At 48.9% G+C, this 26,897-nt stretch overlaps 6 protein-coding genes across 6 annotated transcripts, besides 4 other annotated features; 4 read left to right on the top strand and 2 right to left on the bottom strand.

Annotated features, from left to right (window-relative positions):
* Positions 1-633: 633 nt before the first annotated feature.
* On the top strand, positions 634-3,357 carry FPSE_10685 (uncharacterized protein; the record flags this gene model as incomplete). Its single annotated transcript, XM_009263802.1, has 1 exon — positions 634-3,357. One exon carries the CDS (start codon positions 634-636, stop codon positions 3,355-3,357), a length of 2,724 nt encoding a protein of 907 aa, XP_009262077.1.
* A 340-nt stretch (positions 3,358-3,697) lies between these two features.
* FPSE_10686 (uncharacterized protein) lies at positions 3,698-4,224 on the top strand (the record flags this gene model as incomplete). The annotated part of the gene is made up of 2 exons (XM_009263803.1): positions 3,698-3,751; positions 3,850-4,224. 2 exons carry the CDS (start codon positions 3,698-3,700, stop codon positions 4,222-4,224), a joined length of 429 nt encoding a protein of 142 aa, XP_009262078.1.
* A 284-nt stretch (positions 4,225-4,508) lies between these two features.
* FPSE_10687 (uncharacterized protein) lies at positions 4,509-5,579 on the bottom strand (the record flags this gene model as incomplete). Its single annotated transcript, XM_009263804.1, has 2 exons — positions 4,509-5,416; positions 5,471-5,579. 2 exons carry the CDS (start codon positions 5,577-5,579, stop codon positions 4,509-4,511), a joined length of 1,017 nt encoding a protein of 338 aa, XP_009262079.1.
* Positions 5,580-11,279: 5,700 nt separating this feature from the next.
* Positions 11,280-11,308: a microsatellite.
* Positions 11,309-11,988: 680 nt separating this feature from the next.
* Positions 11,989-12,037: a microsatellite.
* A 331-nt stretch (positions 12,038-12,368) lies between these two features.
* FPSE_10688 (uncharacterized protein) lies at positions 12,369-14,545 on the top strand (the record flags this gene model as incomplete). The annotated part of the gene is made up of 2 exons (XM_009263805.1): positions 12,369-13,012; positions 13,078-14,545. 2 exons carry the CDS (start codon positions 12,369-12,371, stop codon positions 14,543-14,545), a joined length of 2,112 nt encoding a protein of 703 aa, XP_009262080.1.
* A 2,356-nt stretch (positions 14,546-16,901) lies between these two features.
* Positions 16,902-16,954: a microsatellite.
* A 418-nt stretch (positions 16,955-17,372) lies between these two features.
* Positions 17,373-19,994, top strand: FPSE_10689 (uncharacterized protein; the record flags this gene model as incomplete). Its single annotated transcript, XM_009263806.1, has 7 exons — positions 17,373-17,630; positions 17,696-17,749; positions 17,804-18,416; positions 18,466-18,671; positions 18,722-19,460; positions 19,509-19,658; positions 19,717-19,994. The coding sequence occupies 7 exons, from the start codon at positions 17,373-17,375 to the stop codon at positions 19,992-19,994; spliced, it is 2,298 nt and encodes a 765-aa protein (XP_009262081.1).
* Positions 18,988-19,017: a repeat region.
* Positions 19,995-21,307: 1,313 nt separating the features above from the next.
* Positions 21,308-26,009, bottom strand: FPSE_10690 (uncharacterized protein; the record flags this gene model as incomplete). The annotated part of the gene is made up of 3 exons (XM_009263807.1): positions 21,308-24,499; positions 24,553-24,757; positions 24,817-26,009. 3 exons carry the CDS (start codon positions 26,007-26,009, stop codon positions 21,308-21,310), a joined length of 4,590 nt encoding a protein of 1,529 aa, XP_009262082.1.
* Positions 26,010-26,897: the final 888 nt, after the last annotated feature.

Raw genomic sequence — 26,897 nt, 5'->3', positions numbered from 1 at the left:
TGGCGCAATTGACATTGTAGATATATACCCTTATTAGAGGCGCTTTCATCTTTTCACATTATATTTAATGGCTCATGATCTTCGGTACATGCGTTCTCTCTCAGCAATCATCTCCATCGACTGTCCGCCGCCAACCAGATGGCTAGGCTAGGGTGCAATACGAACATGACGAGGACCAAACTGCGGCGTTTCAAATAAGAGTCTGCTTGCTATCTAGGTAATTTGTACCGAATGATGGCAAAATATGGACCTGTCTGTTGCTTCCAAGGATATAAAACGGCACCGTGTTCAACCCCAGCTGATTAAGTGCTCAATCTTTGGCTTTTTAGAAGATCTCCGTCGCTGGAGACCTGGAATTTCTTATGGCGATTTGCGTTGGTCAAAACTCAAATAAGGGAAGCCAAAGTCTTGTCCCAGAACGATGTTTCTGAGTTGTCATGATACTGCTAGTTGAAGGAAGGCCGGCTGGCGGGCCATCATTGATTGTGATTGTCACTAACAAACCTAAGTTAGCTTATCGATAAAGCTTTATTTTTGCGTCAACCCTGCGCGTCAAAGTTAATTATATCATACCTACCTATTCAATTTCACAGCTCGCAACTCTGATACCCATACCATCAACGTTCTCTCGCCATGGCTCCGGGATCGTCTACCGGAGCCCAATCCGGGCCAGATAGTAAAAAGCGGAAAGCCGATACTTCAGCTGCAAATGGCCGCGGCGACAACTTTGCGCAGAGGCGCCAAATGGTCTACGCAGCACGCAGTATTCCTGCACAACCTGCTGAGGCTGTAATAAAGGATGGGAATCTCGATGTTCAGGCCTTTGTGGCAGCTCGTGAATTCGAAATCCGCGCTCTGGAGCAAAGTAAGGCAACGTCCAAGGCCGTTAGTAGCAGTCGTGCCTTTCAGAAACCCCCCCGGGGCTTACGCCGTCGCACGGCAAGCCACAACCCCAAGCGGGTACCTCGTCGGCTGAGGAAACGTGCCGTAAAGGAAATGAAGGATGACAACACCCCAGTAGTGGAAGCGAGACGGAGAAAGCCCAGGACAACAAGAGCGAGGATACGAGCTGAGACAGCGCGAAAGTTGGGGATCTTAGCGACGAGGAAGCGCAAGGCCAGTCTGGCGAAGGCGAAGAAGGATGGAGATGTCGATATGGAAAAGTCATTGGCTGTTGTGGGACGGGCACCGAGACCGAAGATTCGACGAAACGAACTCAACGAACCCCCGAAACCAAAGGCCAAGTTCCGCAAGCGACAACTCAACAAGACCTGGTTACCGACTCACTCATGGCATGCGAAAAGGGCAAGGATGACCGATCCCTTGGATCCTCTATGGCGATTTGCTATACCTCTGACGCCGAACGAAAAGATTCATCGACCAACCCATCGAGCACAAGGCGATAGAGGGGCAGTTATCTGGGAGACGAGCTACATGAGCACAATTGGCTTGTTTGGCAATCGCGCCGGAGTCGAACGCGTTTTGAAGCGAGTAGGTGTTATTCAAGATTCATGCTGGAATAACAAGGGAACAAAATGGAGGCTCGGAAGTAGGTCGTGGACCGGGGTTTTGAGTCGGGCCATCAACGGAAAACAGCCAAATCACGATGATCGACAAATTATTGGACCATGCACTATCCTATGGAATCCTGAGTCCCTCATGGTGGAACCAAACCAGGAGCCTAAGAAGGAACAGCGACAGGTGTTCTTCAGGATACACCCATCGGCCTTCCTTGAACTCTTTAACGAATTATTGTCATTGACAAAACAGGAAACCCCTCGGCTCTACATTGAGGACCTTCGGTTTGAAATCGGCAGTATCGACCTGTCTGGGCCAGGTTCGACAGAGGCCCTTTTGGCCGTATTGCACCCTTATTCCCGGAAAGATGAGGTCAAGACTACACACGCGGAGATGTTCAAAGGGCTGGCAGGGCTAACCAATGCGGCTACCCTACCTGCAGATACTGTGCTGAGTTTCTCGGTGCAGGATCCTCGCTTTCATTACCCCCCAAAACGCCTTGAGGTCCCTGATGATAATGATACGCAATTGCGATTGCTCGAAAAGATTGCGGCCTGGCCGGCGGAGGAGGGTTTAAAGCCATATGCCATTTTTGATCGAGACGCTCGCCATCGCGCGTCTCTCCTTCCATCACAGAAACAAGTCGACAAACGGAAAAGCAAGAAGGTCCCTGGGACGCTTCTAAAGCCAATACAAACCGACCCTCCCATCCCTATCACTCTCCTCGCCTCACGTGCGGGGACCGGCACTCAAACACAAGGCACATGGACCTTACTTGCCCCTTGGAAGTGCATACAGCATATCTGGTACTGCCTAGTACATTATCCCCTTTCTTCCGGGGGCAATCCACGCTTTGCTGGTCTAGACGAGATTCGCCACGTCGCCTTCGAGCGAGGCCAGCCTTGGTTCCCGGGAGATTTCCCTGGGACTAAGGCCGGTGCTGGTTGGGAGCTTGAACAGCGGCGTAAAAGGAAGGCTGCTTGGGAGAGACGGCCAAAGAGCAAAAGAACAGTCTGGGAATCTCTCGATCTGGGTGGAGGGAGGAAAGGTGAGGTGGGAGATGGCTTCGCTAGCGATTTTGAAATGCTATTCGGTCCTGTGGGTGCATCAGAATGTGAAGAGAGCCACGGCCAAGATGCCATGGATGTTGATAACGATGAGTCAACGGAGTCAACACAGGCACTGAAGCTACAAAAACAGCAGCGCCTATACCAACTATGCCAGATTCCCAAAGATTCCTTCACTCAAGCCACCACTTCTCCTACAACATTTACGGTACCCAGAAACGCTCTTCTAGGCGTCCGCATCTCTGTCGTCTCTCGAGGCACCATCACACCCTGCGCTCGCATCTACCGCCTCCCTTCCCGGCCTGCACCAGCACCACAATCCACTGAAACCGAGGTGCCGGCCACCATCCCTCCTGACTCACTATCACTATATTCTCTCCCACATGATCTCCGTTCACAATGGCTTTCTCAAGCACCTTCCTTTACTGGAGGTAAGGACCGGCCATCAAGAACTTCACGCCCTCACGACTTAGAATCTTTGAAACGTCAACTTGCTGCTGAACTTATCGCCAAACCCCCATTTTGCCCATCTCCGGCAGCTAACAAATCTGACATGAACGGACATCCCCTTGTTCCAAATGCCGAGGACCTGATTGGCTTTGTTACTACTGGATCCTTTAGTCTTAGTGAAGGGCATGGCATGGCTATTGGCTCTATTGCCGTTGAAAAGGTTCTGGACGATATCAGAAAGAACGCGAGGGAAGGTAGGTATTGTATCGTGCGCAATGCGGGCGAAAGCGTTGGATGGCTTGCGAGATGGGAAGCTGTTTGAATGGAAGCGTAGGTCAACGTTCATGTCACACACTACAGACTTTATTCACACGAAATCTTGGGAAAACGTGTATATACCCAGGCCTAGACCTGATCTCATGTACTAGCGAATGTTCGCTTGCTGCGCCCGTCGAGTGGAACAGCAAAATAACGATCGAGAATAGATAGGCGCCAAAAAAAAAAAGCAAGGAAGCGAAAGGCGCCATTGACACCCACGGTTCGTCTATAAAACGCACTGATGATAGAGTCATGCCATCGACACAACATATCTAAACAACTCCTATAAAATATACGCTTCAATATACTCATCTTACCAACGTAATTTGTTGTTCAAGAACGCCATGGCCTCAGAGCAGTATCCCACGGCTGTCTCTGGCGGTTGCCTTTGCGGTTCTGTCCGTTATAGAGTGACATTCCCCTCCAGCCATGACTGGAGGAGAGGCGTAATTATGATGTGCCCATCTAATCTTCACATGCTAATATATCTCTAAAGTGTTCAACGTGCCAATGCTCCCAATGCCGTAAGAATGGCGGGTCGCTCATCGCATGGCTGCATAAGGTACCCATATCAAGCGTCGCATTTACCTCGCAGACGACATTGTCGCGATACCATGCTACGCCAGACGCTGCGCGCGGCTTCTGCACCAGTTGCGGTAGCTGGCTCTTTTGGCGCAATGAAAAGTCCAACTCAATGAGCATGTCGGTTGGAACCTTCGACCAAGAAGAACTCAAGCAGTGGGGTCAGAAGTTGGCCTACTCAGAGGTGCATCTGTGGTCTGAGGATGCTATCGAGGGCATCTCCGATCATTTGCCCGGGGAGAAGTGGAAGTATCATGACAAAGGGGAGGGCATCGAGAGAATCGGATAGTATGTTTCAAAAAACACCGTGTGTTTTTGAATCTATGAAATTGCAGTTCTTATATCTTGTTGTTGCTACTTATAATAGTATAACTAAATTCGAAAACCAAGACGGAGCCTTGGGAGTGCTGATGGTATCGTTAAACATTGTGCCTTTCGAAATGAAACTCTACAACGCCGGGTTGGCCATATAGCCGTTGTCTAACAGATATTGAACCGTCCTTGAAAACGCCAAGTAAACCCAAAATCAAACTTCTCCAAGAAATAATCCAGTTATCCACACTCCACTCTCTTCTAGTCCTCTTCACTAATCTCACTCTCGTCCCCATCGGGGCTCTCCTGTTGGCTATTCTCGAAATTTTCAAATGCATCCTCGAGCTCCTTCGCAAGATCCACCTCGGGATCTTCTTCTTCGGCTTCCTCCTCCTCATCTACATCCATAGGGTCGGGTCCAGTCTCATAAAAGCTGCGGCTGTTGACAGGACTTGGCAACTTGTCAAAGTCGGGCTCGTCATCCTCTTCACCATCAGCGTCATCTCCCTCGGATTCACGCTGGTCCATAAACTCGTCAAATCGGCGAAAGGAAGGAAATGCCGGTGAGAAGTCGGTTCTACGCGTCACGTTGGTGTCGGCGCCAGGGTCTTCCACCAGAAGACCGCCATCATCGTCATCATCCTCCTCTTCCTCTTCTTCGGGAGCCGGTGTGCGTCTCTTAGGTTCAGCAGGCTTCTTTTGCTGCGCGGGCATTGGTACAGGGAGCGAGAGCGCGACATTCTTTGGCGCCTGCTTCTTCTCGGGTTTGCGCTTAACTTCTTTCTTCTGGGTAGATGGTTTGGCGCGTGCCTTTGTCGTGGGCTTCTCTGCATCCGTGTTGTTCTTTTCTGTCTTGGCGCTGGCTTTTGACGCGCTGCTATCGATGTGTGGATATTGTCTACGTAAACTATCGGGATCGCTATTGCCAGGCAGTCGAGTGATGTTCATGTTGAAGGTAGAGTCGACAAGGTCGAGAATAAAGGCCTCGCGGCTAGGATCGAAGTAAAGGACATATTGGCCGCTGCTGGTATTTCTTGTGCCTGTGAAAGCATACTTCTCGTCGTTATCGGTATAGGTGAGGTCGTATGAGGTTGTTTTGGTAGGGACCGAGGGTTTTATGCGGGCCGAGTTTGGCGCTTGGTCTGACGAGAGAGTAGGTTTGTGGTTGTCTGGAAGGGATATGAGTACTAAGAAGTTTGGTCGCGGAAGTCAAATAAACGCACATTGTATACCGGTAAAAATCTCATTAGACGTTTTGCCCAGGAGTGCGTCACCGAGAATAACGGGATAGTTGCCCGTCTTTGTCGGGTCAATAAGGCCAGACGCTGCCATGATATGATGCGCGACAGAGCGTGCAAGGGTTGAAACGTGAGGATTCGAGAGTTTCTATGTCCAAAATGTAATGAATGATGTGAAAGTATCGTATGTTGACGGCTGATAATATCCAAAAGATAGTGGTCGAGGGTTATTCAAAGTCTAAGTTGACGCGCGGGTGAAGGAAAGGGAAGTCCGGAGGAGGGTCGTCTGGGGTCTAGAATTAAGTAAGTTAAGTGTTAGTTAGTGGGGATACCCGACGGCAACAGGGGGGGGCCGAGAGAGCAAGTGGAGGCATATACAAAGGAGCCAACATGTGTCTGGGTGGATGTAAGGTTAACAAGAATAACCTTACAAAGTTACACAAACAGACCGTGATTACATGGTTCGTCAGATACTTGGGTTCCGTGATACACAATGACGACCGTGCCATTCGTTGGGTAGGTACTCATGTTCACAGCCGAGCTATAAGTGAGTCAGCTGAGAAATGAACAAAGAACTAGACACAGAGCTTACTTTCAACAAAGAGTTTGGCGCTTAACCTAGTTGGTAGCCTTTCAGACTTTTTAAAGAGAAGTGTCCTGCCGTTAATCGTGCCAACAATTTATTCTTCCACACACCGCGCATCCCAGGTACTTAGGTGGTATGACAATTGGCCATGTTTTCAACATCACTCAACAGGAATTTGACTTGGACAAGATGGTCCTAAAACTACTCGGCCTTATATGACATTCTTTAATAATGCTTTCATAGTACACAGTTAGATCATTCATCAAGTCAAGCTTTTCGCAGAATTTCCGAAGGCTCAGGAGTTTTGTGATTCATAAGTGCAAAAGTGTTACAATCTCAGTTCTGCAACTCTCACGTACAGTCCTCAGGATTCATTATTACGTTAATCTAAACAACTTAGGATGTTTATAGTATGAATATAAATGAAGTCTCAATCTTTAACACCCTTCTTAGTTATAAATGCTTAGTATCAGATAGTTTGTTTTCAACCATGTCTCGAAACACTCTTTCTTACTTCTCAGATCATGACATGACGACTCGAAAGAAAGACCTCAATATCTCATTTATCTGTATATTTGACGTAACATGCTGAATGAGGATCACCCACTCAAATTATATCGGTATCCCCAATCACCAATTGGAGTCACATTTGGGTGGCGTGGGCTGAAAGAGCATTATCGGCAATCAGGCTTCGATCGTACATCCAAGCACATGCAGCGAAAGGGGCCTGCAGTAAATTTTTCTTTGGCCTCGAAGTAACAATTGAGCTAGCTATGAATAGATCTTCTTACGAATTTGACTTGCCGTGCATTGTTTCTGATCAGCAAGCCACTAGACTCTTGCATGTTGTTTGTCCGGACGAGCTCCGAGCCACAATGTAGATGGGATAGGACACGGAACACGATGTAAGGAAGCAAAGCCTTTTCCTCCTTTGAGACGGTAACTCGATCTAAGACACAAGTTCCTAAAACTTTTGGATGGCTCAGGCACATGATAGTACTGTATGGTTTTAAACTCCCTGCATTGAATCAAAGAACATCCCACAGGTCTCTTGCCGTCGACGAAAGAATAGCATCATTCGGAGCACATTTCAAAAAAGAGTTGTCTGCTGTCCAGGATCAGGGTTTATATTTTGCTGTAAGGCTAAACAAGGTCAGTTTCCAGGGAAGTTCTTCGCTTGTGAAACATTGCAACTGGTGGGGTTCAATTCAAAGGAAGAGTTTGACTCCGGAGACGATGCATGTTTCAGATAATAATATTGATGTTAGTCGGTGAGAAGCATTACATAGAGGAAAGGCAGCCTATTCGGTATAGTCAATGATGGCTATAGCTACCTACCTAGCTGGCTGCCTGTCTAGGTATGCAAGGCAAGGCATTATGAGAAAAGAGTGATGTTTTTGTTATACACCGACTTTCTGCGTTCGTTTCTTCTTTCGATTCCCTTGCCTATGTTTTTGTGTCCCTGCTTCTTGAGTTTTTCTTGTCTTTCTACTTTCATTGCCGTGGTATGGTGTTCGGTCACGGAACTGACCAGGTCGACAAACACATGAATGTCTTTAGCCTAATTTGCTAGACCCCTGGATTGTGTCTTGAAGTTGTGTCAACTGATGGTGGCTGCCAACCAACAGCTGTTGGTGATGAGTCAAACATGTTGGTTGTTGGTTTTTGCTTGCACCAACAACTTGGATGAAGGTGTTGATCGCAATCCCCGCCCCAGGCCCTTCGTATTGCAGCGTATCAGTGTGGGATTTTTGAGATTGCAAATTCGAGAGGTTATCGGTTCAGAAAGATGAGCATATGTTGAAATACTACATAGCTATAGTCTGGTGTGGAGCCTTCAGTGTCTTGTGCCCTGTCATAAGAGAGGTCAAACCGTTATTGATGGCTAGTCTTGGCTTCGGGAATCGTCGATCCGCGTCGATCACTCATGCAGCCCGTTTTTGTTTGCCGGCATACGGACAGTCTGCGACCTTAGTACGCTTGACTTAGGACCTAGGTTAGGCAAGAATAAGGCATAATAGTATTGGGTTATAATGGCTACAAATGGTATAAAGCGGCTGATACTGAGTGGCTGCCGAAGTTTGGATGTCTGCGTAATCGGAACAATGGTGGTTTTTGATGTCTTGGATCTGGCGCATAGGCAACTATAGGTTGATGTAGTACGGAAGTTCCAGCTTCTGTCTTTTAACTTCCCGCTCGGCTCAGTCCAGCCCGCTTGAACCTTGATTATCGTATTGAAAACCTTGGGCGATATCCATCGCTGGAAAATCAAGTCCATTGCTCGATTGAGACACACCTCAGCCACCCACCCGATGGGCGCAAGCTTCGGCTAAGGTCGAGTTTCTGACTCGAATACCTGAATACCTATGTGCGTTTTTACTATGAACTTGGACTAACTCTTAGTTCCCGCGAGCTTGCGTCTGTGAGGAGCATAGCCTCCATCAATCTGTGGTCGAGCGTTTCTCTCTAGTTGGTGTCGGGTTATTGAGTGATTGTAACTAGTCGACCATTAAATTGATCGACTGACTTTATAGTAATCGGCCGATGGTTCGGCCAGACGGGCGGTTGAAGGGTTAGTATTAGGCAAAGGTGAACGGCCCTTTGGTGGCATGTGTTGGTTAAGCTAGTAAGGAGTTTCAGGTAATTGATCGGGTGCCTTTGAATAGCTGTGCCAATAGGGCACCTTGCATTCACATTCGCATAATACACATCAATGTGTGTGCCCTTAGAGTCTAGACATAGGAACCCATTGGCTTGGAAACATGAGCGGCTTTGGTTAGAGGGATGAAGGTCTGGAACTTACAGTGTAGTTTCTAGCTCCCAACGACTCATATCACATACTGCCGACGTCTCCCTCGCCGTTCCATGTCTAGATCTCTCTTAGACGACGTTGCAGCTGCATACGTTGAACAGTTGATTGGACTGCACGATATCCCGGTTGGAGAGCGCCAAATAGATCCGGTTCTTTACAAATTCCTCCGGGGGCAGAACCCTTGATCAAAGGGCGTGGGGTTTTCCCTTGGCCCAAGTTCTCATTGTGGCTATCACTCCGAGACATGCGGGTGATCTACCGCTGAGGGATATCAAGATCTACGTAAATCACAGACAATTCACATTCTAATATGTGATAGACAAGCAAACAACCCTCAATCTATCGAAAGCCTGCAGATTCGTTATGTGAGGCTTTTCTTGGTTCATGATATGTACATCATACCTGTACGCTGATCTCGGTGTTCGGGGTACTAATACTGTATCTTATCGCCAATGATATCATGTTTGCTTTTTTCTTTATTCTGTCTCTTATCAATACCGCTTCAAGGGTGCCCAATGCGGGATGGAGCTCGCCCGAATATTTGGGAAATGAAGATGCGGTGATCGTCGGAAGTGTTTTTTATTCTTCCAATTTTCGTCCCCTAATGTGTGCGATGGCTGCACGCCCGGTTGTAACACGAACAAATACAAAGGACTCATTCATCCGAGGGTCACGTTTGATGTTGCATTATCAATGACTGTACTGCAGCTACCTATTTAGTGCATATTGCACTTGTATTTCAGTGCACAATGCCCACAGGCAAAGATGCAATTGTATTGCTGCGGGTCAAACTCCATGTCATACATCTGTACCCAAGGAAAGCATTAGTTGTTTTAGCGAAGTACCTATGATGAGTTATTGAGTCAGAGCGTATGTCTGCTTTCTTATTGGCTACCAAAGTGTTTACGAAAAGCGTTTTATCGAGATTCAGACAAAAGTGAAATCGACTTCAACCAAGCACATGCATACACACATGCAGATTACATACTATTTTTACTAGCTATATCACTATCACAACAACTGACCCGGCTTGTGCCAATTGATAAAGGATCGACACGAATGACAAGCAAAATTTATAGGTTGATCATTAGAGTAATTGGCTAGTCTAAGTAACCACATAGCTTTCATTTTACGTCATGATAGGCGAGACGATCAACATATTGGATTCTGACAAAAATTGTTCAGTTGGTGACAGAGCCTGATCTACTCCGTGAGACGGACGTGCTTTGTATCCAATATATGAATTGCTACGTCAACCTTAAAAAAAGTAGTAATAGATTATTCGGCGTATAGCAGAAGTCCTTTCCTTCCTTGTACGGCCCTTGGGCCATAAAAGTAAAGCACTGGAGGGGACAAAAAAGCAATCGTCGACGAAGTGAAGAACAACACCAACAGTATCCCTAACAATAGCGGGATGGGCAGTGAAGCTAATAATCATGTTGGTTTCTTGGCAATGGGCCTCATTCAGTGGACCAGACACACCCTGTTCAGCCCGTGGCGCTTGGCTTGACCTTACCTGACCGACCTTACCTGACTGCCGGGGACAAATTCAGGACAGGAACAGGAACGGCTTTTGGTGGTTACATCTACCTAATTTGCGGCACAGACGATTCAAGGCAGGCAACTCTCCGCTGTTGTGAGACGACACGGGACCACTATACGATGGGGGCAGTGAGCATCGCTGGAAATATGCAGCAAGAAGAACAATAGGCTCCTCGTTTACAACAACGCAAAGGGAGAGACCGGAGATGCAGACTCAGATGCTTCAAGGGATAAGAAAAATTGACCCCCTACATTGTACAAGTCCTCATATGATTAATATAGCTACACATTCTTCCCGTGACTCTTGTTCCCCATTTATCCTCCCTGTCTTTCCCACACTTGACACCCCTGTCTTGCTTTTGGTTTGCCGCCCTGCCCTTGTAAGTCATTCGCTCATTCAGTCAGCCGAACCCTGGCATAGGCATTGACGTTGACGTTTGACCCGTCCCGAGGTGATTGATTGATTATTTGCTTGGGCCAGGTCTGATCTGATTTTCATGTTGTTGGTGGACTCTGCATTGTTTAGTTTGCCTATCCTTTACGGTGCATCTAATGCCCAATGGGCCAAGGCCGAATGTGAATGAGAATGAGGCGGATCAAGAATCATGGATATTCCTATTACGCATGTCGGATGCTCCGTACAGTTCTCAAATCTCGATGCTGATGATGATGCAAATGGTTTCGTATCGAGCCGAGTCGAATCGAATGAAACAACGTGTACCGTGTAGATAACATTGTTGGATGGTCCCTTGATGCATGAGAATTGGGTAGTTGAGCGAATCGAGTACCGGCTTACCTACAGATACCTGTTTCCCCATTATAATAGCATCGACAACCCTGTAAGCCGTACCGTGAACTCAATTCAACTCAACTCACTCAACTCTAGCCTTGTCTCTGATCTGCTCACCTCATCCCATTACGGTTTGGCCCTGAACCTTTGAATGCTCTCTTTCGGAGCAGGTATCCCTCCTGCCCTCCCAAGTAAAGAGGGTCGGTTCGGTCCCCTCCTGCTTGATTCTGGGTCAGGCTATTAATTAAATAAGAGCTCACCATCCCATCTCATCCCGGCTTCTCGGACTGCCCTCGACCTGGGTCTTTTTAAAACCGACGACTCCATCCCCTTCTATCTCAGGTTTCTTAGTCTTGTTTCCGGCTCATCTTTGCGCCCATCGGAATCTTTGTTTCTATATCGAGTACAGAATATTCAATACTTCCTTCTGTCTTCTCTTCTCTACTCTTTCCTCTTGGTACGGTACCCGGCTATTTCACACCTGAACTTATATCCAGACCTATCTCCTTCTCTGCCCCTTCCCACACACTCTCTCTTTTCTCGCCTGCTGTTACCTAGTGGCGCAATCTTCAACCATCGAACTTTAACAGCTACCTACCTCAACCCGTCGTCATTCTTCGATCCACACTAAACTTACCTCCAACGTTCCGGCCGGAACTCTTCTCCCAGCAACTGGTATTGGATCGAATGCGAGCCCAAGATTTGAATTGACTCAAATCCAAGAAAAAGAGGTGTCGCATATTTGCCAACTGTCAATCGCCAGCTGAATCGCCCTAATCTGGTCTGGCCCTGGCCTGGTCTGGTCTGATCTGATTTGTTCTGCTCCATTATCGATCCAACTTCAAAAGACACGGGAACCGCCCAACCCCATACATTAGTACCTGCCTCCTACAGTACTACCTAGGTCCATACCAAGTCAATATTCAACCAGCTTTCAGTGCCTCACCCCATGCAAATAAACCAAATCAAATCAAACCACGACAAACCTCGTTTCTCTCTCCATTCTCAACTTACAATAACTGTTTCCCCTACCGATCTTGTCTTTCTCTCGACGATGCACTAAGATTATATTATCTTCCGACCCGACTCGACTTGACAACTTCACCGCCACATTTCTCACCACCCCTGGCTAACCAGCCGTTTTCCCCAAGCCATGATCGCGACAGTCCTTCGCCAGAGTCCGATCATCGCTGTTGATATGGCTAACTCCACCACAACCACAACAACGCCTTCCACCACTACAAGCGCTAGCCCTGGCGCCAACAACGGCGCAGAAACTAACACAAATGCCACAGCTCCCGGGCTAAACGACTTGGACTACTTCATCAACGTACTGCAATTACGGGATGGCAGAACAGAGAACCAGATCGAGGATGATCTTGTGTCCAAAGCGAATGCCCTCGGCATCTCGAGTGCACCAGTCGCTGATAAACGCAACACGTCAAGCGTCGAATCGGCATCAACGGCCTACAATGCGCGGACGTTCTCTATGCTTTCCGGCGGTTCAACCAGTACGGCCTTGACGACACACTCGTCATTGTTTGGTCCACCTACACCTGACCCAGCGCCATCAAGTGGTCGCCAATCCAATGATCTTAGCTTCGGCCAATACGATCGATATCTTTCTGTGATTGATCCTCACCATAACCACCCAAAAACTACAAGACAATCGCTTTTGCCTGCCGATTCTCCTCCAAGCATTTTTAGCGGCAAGACGAAACGTAGTTTGTTCAGTGTCAAGTCAGGATTCAAATTACGATGGAAGAAGAGGTCCCCCCAGCCGATTCAGGTCGTTCTGTGCGTAACCTGGACTCCGATTGATATTGTCTTACAGATCCAGAACATACTGACTATTGTCGTAGGACCTGTGTGAGCTGCCGTGCCGATTTCAAAAGCTCGAAATCACTACACAGCGTTTCATGCGGCCACACCTATTGCGATAACTGTTTAAGATCACTCATTCATGCGGCCATGTCTGACGAATCTAGCATGCCTCCGAGGTGCTGTGCCCAGCCACTACCCGGCTCGGTGATAAGGGACCTGCTCAGCCGAGATGCTCAGCAGGAATTCTTAAAGGCTATCGTCCAGTACAGCACACCCTGGCAAGCGAGGGTATTCTGTTCGAATCCATCTTGCGGCGAGTTCATTCCACCACGTCAAAAACTGGATCCCAAATATCCATCCAATGTCACATGTCGTAAATGCAACACTAGAGTTTGCCTCATGTGCAAACATAACGCCCATCCTACGGGAAAGGACTGCCCGGAGGATTGGGAACTGGACCAGGTTATCAAAACAGGTGACAAGGCCGGTTGGAAGAGGTGCTACAAGTGTCAAAATTTGGTTCCACAAGAAAGGGAAAGCTCGCACATGACTTGCAAGTGCAAAGCCCAGTTTTGCTATACTTGCGGCGGTGTATGGGAATTTACTTCCGGGTGCCCCAACAGTTGTAATCAAGAGGAAGAGATGGAACGGAGGAGAATGAAAGAGCAGGTTCAGTTGGCTGAATATGAGGAAGAGAAGGCCATGCAAGAGACAGCTGCCGCGGCAGCCTCAGCTGAACGACTGGAAGCCGAGCGACAAACGCGCAACAACGGGGACTTTTCTGACATGGCCAAGACACAAGAACGAGAGCTGGCTCGTTTCCTCGAATTCTTTGAAAAAGGAAGAGAGCACATGCGGTCCCGATTTGTCGAGCAAAGGAAGGCAATGTTGCAACAACATGTCGGGGACGAGGAAAAGATGAAGGAAGAACACGCCAAATCGATTAGTCAGTTGGAAGATCGACAAGTGGCTGCCGAGATGGACCTTCGAAATACCTTGGAAGCCAGTGCCCGCAGTGTCAACATTCGACTGAAGCACATGGAAGCTTACTGCGACGGTCTGGGACGCAACAGTGGAAGCTCAAGTCCAGACTCGGCAAGTACGCAGCCTCAACGTGTGGTTACAGAACGTGATCTTCGTGAACTGGGCCAACAGTACAACATCCGCGACGGCATGGAAAGGTCACACCAAGCGAAGATCAACGTCATGAGAGACCGCCAGGCCAAACGTATGGAAGAGCTCATTGACCGACAAGAGACCGAGTACGAGAATTTCCTCAACCAGAACCGTGATGAACTCGACAAGTTGGCGGCCCAGGCGGCACATGAGGAAGAAGTGCTGGCCAACACATTTTCGTCACGGAGGGCTAAGCTGGTGCGTCGATGGGAATTGGCTATTGAGATCCTTCGCAAGGAGCTTGAAGCTCAAGATGGTGTCAAGTACGCGCCCATTCCTACACCAACATGGCCCGAAGATAAAGTACAGGTTGCCACTTCCAGCAAGTGAGGGCAAATTGTGACTTTCTTTTGTAATCATGCAGAGCAACGCTGTTGCACCACTGCATTCACGACTCACCTGCGTTTTACGAATCGCCTTGCCATATCACAGAATACCTTACGTCTTATTACCTTGTAATATCTGTCTGATCATCGACGTTTCTTTCCTTTCACAGCATGATACCAGGTTTCATCGGTCACGGAAAGCGGACGACTTTTTGGTTCGTTTCCACCGGTTCTTTTTCTTTCCTCTTTCTTCACCGGAGTTGCAGGCATCATTTCAAAAGCATGGCCCAAGCATCATAGCCGCGTACTTGTTCATCTCATTTCAAAGAGGGACAGTCATGGATGACAGGCTCATTTTGCTATGGCGCTCTATTGGTTACTATTATACCCAGACATTGGTCTTAATAGAGCGTGGTTTTTTTTTTCTCCACTCGAGATATAGAGATATGAGTATGTGACGGACTTGAATCGGACACTGTCTCATATTTTGGACGAGTTCCTACGAGAGATATGTGGAGGTCTGGATGATGGTGCATAATTATTTATACCCCGGGCTCTATCTAGATATGATTTGGAATCACAATTGAATGCATTCAACCATGCTCTTCATGTGCATGTTCTCTGCTGGCCTCGACCGCTGCATGCTCCGATTAGGGCATCAATGGATACAAAGGGCTGACGTTGGTGTTCAATCCAGGGTCCCATCACATATGAATGGAGTGTCTTCGTTATCGTACAAGGGTGGGCTGATCCTCGCCGTGGGCCTCCGTTGGTTTGTTTGTCAGGGCTGGAGTCGCATTGTCAAACAAAGTGGCAAACACGGCTCGTGTGTCGGAGAATTCAGCGATCTCTTTCCTCTCTCTCTATCTTTCCTCGTTTGTTGCCTTCTTGTTGGAGCGTATCAGTGTGCGTAACGTGGGTGGTATGAGGACTCGGCCTGTGTAACAAACCACCTACACACCCACCGCAATGCGGGTTATTGCTGTTTGTTTACGGCTGTGGTTGTATGTCGTTTCTCTCGTTTTAGACAGGTGCTTCGGCAATTCAAGTAGACTTTCCATAGTCTCGTGCGTGTATCCTGTACTGGAACGAACGATACTGGGATTGGATATGAAACAGGAATATTAGCTTGAGGATTTTCAACACTAGTGGGTTTATAAATAGGAGAAGCCATGTCTGAGCAATAATTAGCCTTTTCGCTGGTTTTGGGGGTTCGTATACTTCATTTGCGCAGAAGGGCTTCTCTCGGTTCTCTTCCGAGTATAGGTGCGCATATATATGACAGATCAAACCTCGTTGAAGCCCTCAAAAGCCCGAGGTGTGTTGTAAGCAACAAAGAAAACACTACGGTTTCACTCGCTTCTGCAGACATGACTGCATATCGCCGTAGAGAGTAATGCGGCACTGCGCCATATTGGTTGTCCGTTTGATAGACGAGCTAATGCTGGCACCCGCAGCCAAAGAAGGGCAGTATTTCAACGGTCAAAGAACCCTGGGTGGGACGATCCATTGGCACACACACTGGGCCGGTAGACTGGTGATCTGACACTGCCAGTCTGTCAGCTTGCCAGGCCGTTATCAGATGATTCTGAGAAGTTTTGTGACACTTGATATGCTTATACAATAAGAAAAAGTAAATCTCGATGGCGACGGTAAATCGTTTTGAAAACTGCCGCCTGCCGTTGTGGCTTGTAACCTGTTTACAGTACCAAACACGTTGGGTAATGAGCGAGCAGGGGATTTGTCTTGGTATTCCCCAGCAGGAAGGAAGATATTTCCAGGCACCGTCGTGGATGGATAATTGTGAATGATGTTACAAGCGAGGTAAACAATGGCGCATAGTCATGATGGATGTCTGCTTTTAGCTGGCCTGGCAGCTGGAAAGCCATGAACCGTCTGGGCCTTATACCTTAGTCTAGCACCTTTCTAGTTTACAGGGTCCCTCTTATCCCCTGACGGCATCCCGTGAGCGTCAATTAAGAGACCCCTAAAGGCTGCCCATGGAGAGAGTTTAGTTCCATGGTGGCATCTGCTCATGAAACCCAACCCGTAAAGACTGGGCTCAGCCACAATCAGCGTGATCCCATCCAATCCGGTGCCGTGTTACACTACAGCTTCAGTGGAGGTGGAGTGTTACCTTTTCCATTCCCTCTCTCCACCGACCGACCAGTCGATCTCCATCTCCAGTTCATAGGTCTCCAGTTCCATTTCCGCTTGCACCTCCATTTGATTTGCATCTTGTTTTCTTTCCTTCCACATTATCTTATAAACTGTTCGAATCTTTTGGTTGGAACTCGTTTGTTTTTTGTCATTGTTTCTGCGTAATACGGGTGCGCGCGTATTTATCTGTTTCGCTCTGTTCTCTCTCTCTCCCTCTCTCTCTCTCACACACACACTCTCTCTCTCTCTCTCTTCTACCCCCACCATCCATCATTTCCGAGAGGCCGTGCTGTCTTGACGACTATCGATCGGCCCAACCAGTCCCTGGCACCGAATCAATTGAGACCCCCGCTGCGGATTGCGAAGCTCTCCCCATCAGAACACCACGACCCTTTCTCAGCACCTTTGTCACTATTGTCGCCTCGACTTAACTCGAGTTCCCCAAGAATTCTCGTCGCATTCATAGTACACGTTGGCGTCGTACTTAATCACAGAGGCTGGTCTATCGCTCTGTTACAGCGACCCTTCCTGCCCAATCGCTGCTCCACGACCCGAACAGCTCGAGGAATGTGAGCCACCACCTCGACAGGGTCTCACACTCAGAAACCTCGAACGATTCCTGATAATATCAGTATATAATCGTGCAAACATCATTGATTGCGCTCGGCACCATGAACGACTACAATCCGTCGGCGAACGACGCCTTCTCTCCTCAACAGGAGCGCGGAAGGTCAGGCAGCATGATGTCCTTGGGCTACATTCCAACAAATACTCAAGGTCCTTCATCAGACAACGGCGGCGCTACCGTTGACGATTCCATGAACAAATCCCAAAACCCAGATGGTGATAGCACTTCTCCCACACAACCGGCCGGCTCATCTGGTGCGAATTCTGGTCTCAAACAAGTTTCAGATGTCTTGTCCTCTGAGGTACTATCAGCCTGCAAGAGAGCAGCACAACAAAGTCTAAATCATATACTAACTTCACTTTGCAGATCGGTATTGTTACTCTTCTGAATCGTCTCAAGCAGAGCATAGCTTCTGCCAAGGTGAGTGGTCATTCAAGCTGCCAACACGACCCGCGCTGACTCGTTATCGTATAGGAATTCGCATTGTTTCTCAAGAAGCGATCCAGTCTCGAAGAGGACCATGCCAATGGTATCAGGAAGCTCACGCGTACGACTCAAGAGGTCATGCGCCGACCCGACCACCGCCAAGGCACGTTTGGTAGCGCATACGAAGCAATGGCGAGCACCCACGAACGCATGGCCGAGAACGGGATTGAGTTTTCGAAAGAATTGCATCAAATGCACGATGAGCTTATGGAGCTCGCCGGCGTTGCAGAACGCAGCCGCAAGTCGTGGAAGCAAAATGGCCTGTCCGCCGAGAATAAGGTTGCTGAGATGGAACAGACTATGCGTAAGAGCAAGGCCAAGTACGACTCTCTCGCCGATGATTACGAGCGAGTCAAGACGGGCGAGTCGCGCCAGAGCGGCAAGATGTTCGGCCTCAAGGGCCACAAGTCTGCTCAGCAGCACGAGGGCGAGTTGCTGAAGAAGGTTCAGGCGGCCGACTCAACATATCACGGACATGTCCAAGCGCTGCAGGCTGAGAAGGCCCAGCTCGTTTCGACGACACGTCCAGAAGCTATCAGATCCCTACAGGACTCTATCAAGGAGATTGACGCTGGTATCTCTTTGCAAATGCAGAAGTTTGGTAAGCTTTTAAGTATTGCCCAAATGCGATCGTCACTTACACTCACTAGCCTCCTTCAACGAACGCCTGCTATTAAGCAACGGCCTGAGCGTGAGCCCCATTCAAGGCCCCGGAGCTCAAAGCATCAGTTTCCAGCGCAGCCTGCGACAGGCCGCTTCCTCGATCGATAACGACAAAGACTTGAATGATTATGTCACAGCACAGCACAGAAGCGTACCTGCCAATACCGGTGAGGTTGAGTACAAGCGTAATCCGGTGAGTAAACATCAACGGGTAATATGCCTCGTCGCTTACGCCAGTTCTAGGTTCTGAACCCTCCAAACACCAGTGGTCATGTGCCAGGTGGTCCCGTTCAACAGCCTGTTATTGTGCAATCCCCTGTATCACAGACACCACCTCAGGGGGGCTTCTCTGGGCCCCAGCCCCTTGGCCCGGGATCAAGAACCAGTACTCTGGGACTTGGTCCCATCACTGGTATCACTGGCGATTCTTCCTTCCCTTCTGACGACCCGCGCCCATTCTCGCAGCCTCATAACAGGAGCTTCAGCCAAGGAAACATGCCACTGCAGCAGGGCGGCCCCGGCCCCGGCCCTGGCCCCGGTCCCAATCAGCAAGCACCTGGCCAGAGATATGGCAACGGCGGTTCTATTAGCTCGACTGGCCCACCACAGCTGGGTGCACTCCCCTTCCAGCCGAGTGGTTCTCCTTCTCAGCAAACTGGCCCCAATCAGCCTCCTCATGAACGTACAGGCAGCAGTGCGAACGCGGGCCATGGACCTCCGGGGGCTGGGCGATCACCGCCTCCTTACGGGGCGTCTAGTCATCCCCCGCCTGCTCCTGGGCCTTCTGGGCCTTCTGGACCTTCGAGGCCAGTGTTCGGCCTACCACTCAGTCGTCTTTATGAGCGGGACAGTTTAGCTGTGCCAATGGTAGTCCATCAGTGTATCCAGGCGGTAGATATGTACGGCCTTAATGTGGAGGGTATCTACCGACAATCTGGATCTATGGCTCATATTCAGAGACTCAAGACCATGTTCGACACAGGTATGTTGTACTAGATCATTATCAGAGGACAGACTAACGATGAAATAGAGTCTTCCAGCCCGGCTCTCGACTTTAGGAACCCCGAGAACTTCTATCATGATGTCAACAGTGTCACTGGTCTATTGAAGCAATTTTTCCGGGACCTCCCTGACCCCTTACTTACTCTCGAGTACCATGATAGCTTCATTGCTGCTGCCAGTATGTTCCTTACATCCCGACTGAATGGCTACATGAATGTGCTAACTAATATACGCAGAGCACGAAGATGATACGCTCCGCCGTGATTCTCTTCACGCTATCATCAATAGCCTGCCTGACCCCAACTACGCTACTCTCCGTGCCCTTACCCTTCACCTCTGGAGGGTTATGGACAACAGCCATGTGAATCGTATGAACTGTCACAACCTTGCTGTCATTTTTGGCCCTACGCTCATGGGCACTGATCCTAGCACTGCTATCGCTGATGCGGGCTGGCAGATCAAGGCCATCGACACCATCCTGCAGAACACACTGCAGATTTTTGATGAGGATTAGTTAGACTTGTATCTGCGTCGCATGTTGGGTAAGGGTAAGAGGGACCTAATGGGTAAAGCTTGCTAAGGAGAAAGGAGGGGAGGCCTTGGTTCCGTCCATGCTGACTGTTTTATGTTGCATGGCGTCTCATATCTAATGCATGTTCGTCTCTTCGCATACTTGGAACTTAGTGTAAGATAATTACTGGACGGTCATTTTGAGCGTTTCTTTAAAATTGTATCTGCTTTCTGCAACCCAAATGTTCCTCTCATGAGTGCTTTCAAGGCCATCCTGATAGCGATGAGGCAGATTGGTGTACGGCTTTAGGGTAAGGTGCCTGGGGGGAACACTCAACAGCATGGGAAGAACATGTGTGCTTGTATCTGGAAGAAAAAAAAATTGTGCTTGATTGGTATCTTTCGGTCGGTTTTTATCAATTTTTGACTCCCAGCTTGACTAAGTGGATAACGTGGCCTCATTACGCCGATTGTGAACTTCGCTCAAAGTTCAACAGAGGCTACAAGAGAAAATTTGGCCAAAAGTTAACATTTCATCAGACCAGCTCGAAGAACGAACAATTCTTTCAAATAAATTACCATTCCACCTTGTAGCCCGTCTTGAGCTCTACTGGTCTGACAACAGTGTCTTACTATAATGTTATAGTGGCATCGCTATGGCCGTCACAATTTGCTTCGCTGGTCTAGTCTTGCTCTGAATGAACATGTGTAGAGAAAGATTATGTGAATCAAGTAACTTGATTTGACTTCTATGCTATGCACTTCGGCGAGTGATACAAACAAATGCAGCGAGCCTTGCGCCCTCCCATTTCCTCATCGACACGCCATAATCCGGTGTTTTCATACATGTATGCTAATGTATCGTGCGTGTTCTGTGCTTGACATATCATCAACCGTTTCACCAGTCCTCTTTGTACGCAGCGCCATGCAAAAACAAAAAGCCAAACGATCCCAAAACTAAGAAAGGGGAGTAATGAAATGAATCAGAGAAACAAAAATGATAAAAGATAAACTGCCCCAACTGCCAACAAAAAAGAAAATGAGACCCTTCGTTGTACGATGCCTCGTGTAACCCGGATTGAACATTGATAAAAGGAAAACCCGTCTTGCAGTGCATATTATCGCTAATGCAAACACGCCTGAGTTCCGTAACAGGGGTATAGCCATGAGATGTAAAGAAAAGAGAACTCGGACAGAGTTAGAAATATGATGATGTAAGGAATATTTCGTGTAGTATTCACGATGTGGAGTGGAATGTCAAGGGATCTGACATCAATAGTAATGTAGTAATAGTAGTAAGATGCCTTCTTGACAATGCTACTGAAGTTTGATAGCCTCAAAAAGACCCAAGCTCAGACTTGTATCATTCTCGCCGACATTGGGAGTTGGCTCACTAAGCACCTCCCAACGACGGAGAACAAAAGGGGTGAGACGTTCCTGAACGGCGGGACCGATACCGTATTGAGCACCCATGCCACGAGCCACAGCACTTTGCGGGTTTGCTGCTTTTTCCCGGTGGGAGAGCATGAGATTGTCTGAGAGTGACGGCGGCGGCGAGCTGAACAGGTAGTAGAGCCGAGGGTCAGAAGAAGTCCCTTGGCTGGGTAGTCCGCCGGAGGTAAGCAAGATGGCCTTGGCACAATTGGCTCGCAAATCTTCTGGTAGCGCATCCACAAGTAAGATTGCGATATCGAAGACCTGTTGAGGGAGTGAACCGGCAATAGCAGGCGATATTGTATCAAGCTCGAGCAGCAAGCCGCAGAGAACAAGGATAATGCGGGCACGAGTGTCGTGAACAGGTGGGATAGGAGGTCGTGTTGCCGATGCCGTCGGAAGTGGTGCCGAAGGGGGTTCAGATGATAAGCTGTGGAGGGTAACAAAACGAAGCATAGCAGGCAGCCAGTGTTGCAGTACAGCGGTGTAGCAGTTGGGACGTTCGTGGGGTCCCGCTGCAATGATTTCCCATAGATCTGTCAGTTTCTCAACCATCCCCAAAGATAGCTGTGCCATCATCGGAGGAGGTTGCCCAGAGATGATGGCTTCTACTACTTCCAGTAAGTTCTCAGCCATGCGCAGTGATTGTCTTGACCCAGTATCGGCACATTCTGGCGCCTTGGATGAAGGGATAAACTCGAGAAATACAGATTGAGCCTGGCTCTTGAGGTGCTGGGTGATGTCATCGCTCAAACAAGGTAGGAGACTGGTCCACATAATATTGCCCGCTTCAATGGCTCGGTCCATAGCCTTGGCAAATATCTCAAAGCGGGAAGAGCCCTGGTCTCCTTCATTTGCGTTGGGCTGTGGCAAAGACAAGTCCAAATTCAGCTTGAGTTGACAAAATGGCAGAGTCAGCTCGTTAGCAATTTGCAAGATATGATCGAACGAGATTTGAGTATCGCCAGAATCGCCAGGGATAAGGAGCTTGGTCGTCACCTTGCGTACAAGACCCACGGCCTCAGCTGGTAGCGACTTGATACCAAGAGCATTGGAGACGGCAGACGAGTCAACTAGTACAAGAGTTCGCAGGGTTTCGAGAAGACTCTCTTGGCACGCGGGATTGTCAAGTGGGAACTCAGGACTGTTGGCATGATTTCTCAAGCCTGAGTACTCCAAGAGGGCGTTGCGAACCAAGTTTAAGAGTCCCTTCGACTGCTCGAACTTCGCGCACTTTTGCTCAGTATGGAACCGATAGTTTTCCTCAGCAGAAAGTCCCGTTCCTGAGGGTAATGGCATGATAGTGAGCTGCAGGAGTTCCTGTAGGTATGTTGCCGGACCAAACTTGTTCCCTGAGGGATTCGAAGATAAATTCTGGAAACTTGCTGATGGCGGACTCGCGGTACTCATGAGAATCGGCATCGTGAGGCAACCTGTACTGACCAGAAGAGGGAACAGACTCACAAGAGCAGAACGATTTGGGAGAGATCGAACGTGACTTGTCCAGTCTGTCATAAGTTTATCGAAATGATGAGCATCAAAAACCCGTATCCTGGTTAGCAATGTTGCAAACACTCGGCGTGTATCGTCCATCTTCTCCCAGCCTCGCTCAAGTGCAGGTATAATCCTCCTGAACAATTTGTTCATGGTTGGGGGATCTAACCGCGTTCCACTAGACAGTTGTTTCTCAACATCTTCTGCCAGTTCGTTTTCGGCATGCTGAGTAGGAGCTGCCACAATATCAGATACTGGAGAGCAAGCATCGACAGCATTGCTGCGGTCACTTAGGAGCAACTCTTGTCGTAGGTGGGAAGCGACGACTTCATGACCAGCCATGCGCTGAGCGAGGCTTGAAAGGGAAGCGAGTAATGGCCGTGGCACGATTCCCTGCTCTTCGTTCATCGACTTGAGACGTTCAATCAGGACATTGAACAGGTCGTTTGCACTGCCCAGGGCCAAAAAGATTTGAAGATTCGAGTGAACGGTATCGGCAACAGACGCTAGCACATCGTAATCGGCGGTCTTTGAGCACGCCCCAAGGATATCTGACAGCATGGAATAGTCTTCGGCTGTTTCCATGATAGCTCGAATCGAGTTGTACATGGTCAGAGGCAGAGAGGGTTGGCTATTGTGGTTGAACTGACTGGTTAGCACATCGCGAAGATGTGCACCAATGCTGCTCCTGAGAGCGCCGCTGCTGCTACTTATTCTTGGAAGTAGTCTCTTGAGAGAGACGGGTTTTCGTTCTAACAGCGGATCACCTGGCGGCAAAGGAAGTCCCACAGTGTGCCTAACAAACTTAATCGCGTTGGCGATATCTTGCTCTTCTTCGTCGATCGAATAGTTTCCAGCGCGTCTAAGCAGATTTCCTCTTTCGGCCCTCTTTTTCTCAGACAAAGCATGGAGAGGCAGCTCAACTAGCAATCTGCTAGAACACGGGCCTGAATCGGCGTCGATTTCCGCTCCGCTGTGGTAGCCACCGCGTGAGATAGTCCACTGCATGTACTGAGAGACAGAGAAATGGCCAGTTCGAATCAGTTCGGTGACCAAATGGTAGATCAAGTTCTTTCGCGTCTTGTCTTCGATGGAAATACTATCGAGTGTCTCGAGTATTGGTGTTGTGGGATTCACGCGGAATTGACTCCATTGTCGAATTAATCGAGCCGCAGCATAAACTTTCGCCAACCCGGGGCGGTGGAAGGAAGTAGCCCACTCAACGACTGTCTTCATTATCAGGGGCTTGTTTTCACTGGTGGCCCAACATGTCGCTGCCAGATGATCATCACCAGATTCCTTGAGAGCGGCATCAAGCAATTTCACCAGCTGACTCCTACCAGCAGGAGGGGAAGCGGTACTGGACACAACCAGTCGCGAGTTTCGCGAGTTAATTATATGTAGAGACTTTTGAGTCGGCTCATGGTCAGTACGTAAGAAGGCCTGAAGCGTGTTTTTGTATCGTGGCCAAGCACCGGGATTAATGAAGCTCTCTGGGTTGGACAGCACCAATGAGCTGAGTAAGGTTGATAGTCTATTTGACAGTTGCACAAGAAGATCCTGATCAGGATCGTTATATATCTAGTTTTCAGTTAGTCGGCACGTTAGACTGGACGGGTGTGCGCTCAACATACTACATGCAAATGGCTTAGCAGAGCAAAGACAAGCCGCCGGCCGTACTTGCGAAACCTGAGGAGATCTTTCCAATATATCTGAGCTATTAGCAGCCACATTGGGATTCTTGACTGGAGGCTATTCTCGATTCCAGAAACGATCCAATCAAGATAATGGTCTCGATCCAGCAACTGTTCAGAATAAAGGTTTGTTGCTAGACGAATCCTGCATTGGTTGTTAGTACTTGCAATTGTAAGTATGTAATATGAGTAGCCCAAACTTACGCATACGTAACCCTATTTTTCCAGTCCTTTTCGCTAAAGCCAGTTACAACAGCATCAACGAACTGCTCGACAAAGACGGTCCAATCACGAGCCCACTTTAGCTCACCACCCATAACAAAGGCACCGTTGACGCCCTTTCGCTTGAGTCCTCTGATTTCGTTGGCACCGACACATTTTGCCAGCCACACAGCTCGCTCAGCAGGAACGTTCTTGTTCAAGCATTGATCGAGCAGGGTTCTGCCACGAATGCCATGAGGAATCGTTCGGCTGAGACGTCGTAGAGATATGACGGGATTGGCAAGGTCCTTGAGCCAGACTTCTCTCTTCGTATCCGTGAGTGTGACTCGCGGCGGTGGTTTGAAAGTCGAGGGTGCATTGATCTGACCTCGATGTCTACGCTGAGTCAGAACACCCATGAAAATCGTGGAAAGAGCATTCAGGCCAGTCTTCTGCTTCAAAGCTGGGAAGATGGCAAGTTTAGCAGATGAGGTTTCGGGAACATTCAAGTTCACCTTGTCCCAGGTTCCCTTTGTGATGGCTTCGCTGCTCCACTCATCTTCATAATGCGCCCCATTCCAGGGGAAGAAGTCAGCATATCCGGAGTTAAGACCTTTGCTGAAGGGATCAACAAGATTCCGAGGGGTAGTTTCAGGTCGATTTGCTGCGAAATACCTTGGCGCAGCGGAAGGAACTTCAACTGTATACGGCTTTGGTCGGGTGTCTTTCTTGGCTAGTGCAGGCGCAGTCGTCGTGGTGATGGGAGGAGCCGATCTCAATTGTGAAGTTACGGGTCGGCGTGTCGGCATCGGCATCGAAGTTGAGTTGGCGCTATTGATGGGAACTGGACTTCCGACCATGGTTTGAAAGGGGTCGGCAGGTATTCGTGAAGGTGTCAGAGACTGTGGTGATTCGGACGTAGGTAAGGGGCCGGTCGAAGCATTATGGGATAACTCAAGACGGAGACGTGAACCGCCTCTTCTCGGTGTTGTATTATAACGGTTAGGGGTGACATCGCCGGCGTCGGCGGTAAGATCGATAAATGAAGAGTCTTTTCGAACTGGCGAGGCGGGTACAAATTGCTGCTGGTGTGATAGCGTTCGTTGTGGAGGGGGGCGCTGGACAGGTAACGACGATGAGCTCACGGAACGCTGAGGCGGCCGCGGATGGGCGCCCATGGGGGTCCGCGAGGTCATATCTGATTCGGGGGCGGAGGCGCCATTCCGAAAGTTATAGACGAAGGGTATATTAAATTAAGTTGAAGTTTATCGGAGAACGGTCGTAGCCAACGCGGTCGCCAAAGATGAGACCTCGATGCCGTGCAATGTTCCTTGGCGCCTCGAGGGACCGTGTATTTGATATCGAAGTGTCGCCTAGGTTTGCGTTCTCGCTATCGCGTTGTCGTCGCTGACCTGTAAGTGTTTGATGGACGTGCCGCACAATGCGAATGATGAATGGCAAGTTGAATACTCGAGTCGTATTATAACGGTTTCCAAACTATCACCACCGCAGTCGTCGAATTAACGCCCGTTGTTGTTCGGCTGACCACGCACGCGAATGGCTCTTGTTGATGCGAGAAAAGAGGAGGATGAAGATGCAAAGAAGAAAGAAAGAACAATAAGTGTCAAGATAGCGTAAGTATGTACACGAGCGGCACGGAACCCCGACCGAGAGCGGGAACGTTGATGGATTATGAGATGGATGGGGTCGGACGGGGCGAGGTAGGTAATATGCAGTGCAGTGCAGGTACGTTGAGTTTAGAGCGTTTTTGAGGTGAGGCAAGGCAAGGTTGGCAAGGCAAGGTATGTACTAACTTAAGAAGGCCTTCGGGCCCTCAAAAGGAAATATGGGGACGCGAAGGAAGGTGGAGATGGAGGTAGACGCTACACACGGCGAGATTGCCAGCATGCACTGATAGCAGGGCTTTTGCGTCAGAGGGCCCGCCATGCCCCATAATCACTAAGTACCGATTACTTGCTAGTGGTAAACTGGCATGGATGTGTCCCCTCTCAGTCTGTCGCTTGTTCGGTCCCTTGAGTCTACGACAGAACCCTGCCTTTGACCTTGCGTGCCCGGATATCTTG

This window comes from Fusarium pseudograminearum, chromosome 2 (genome assembly GCF_000303195.2).
Source record: "Fusarium pseudograminearum CS3096 chromosome 2, whole genome shotgun sequence".
In the NCBI taxonomy this organism is placed as follows: domain Eukaryota; kingdom Fungi; phylum Ascomycota; class Sordariomycetes; order Hypocreales; family Nectriaceae; genus Fusarium; species Fusarium pseudograminearum.
Note: the sequence above shows the minus strand (reverse complement) of the source record. Positions and strands in the feature narration are given on the sequence as shown.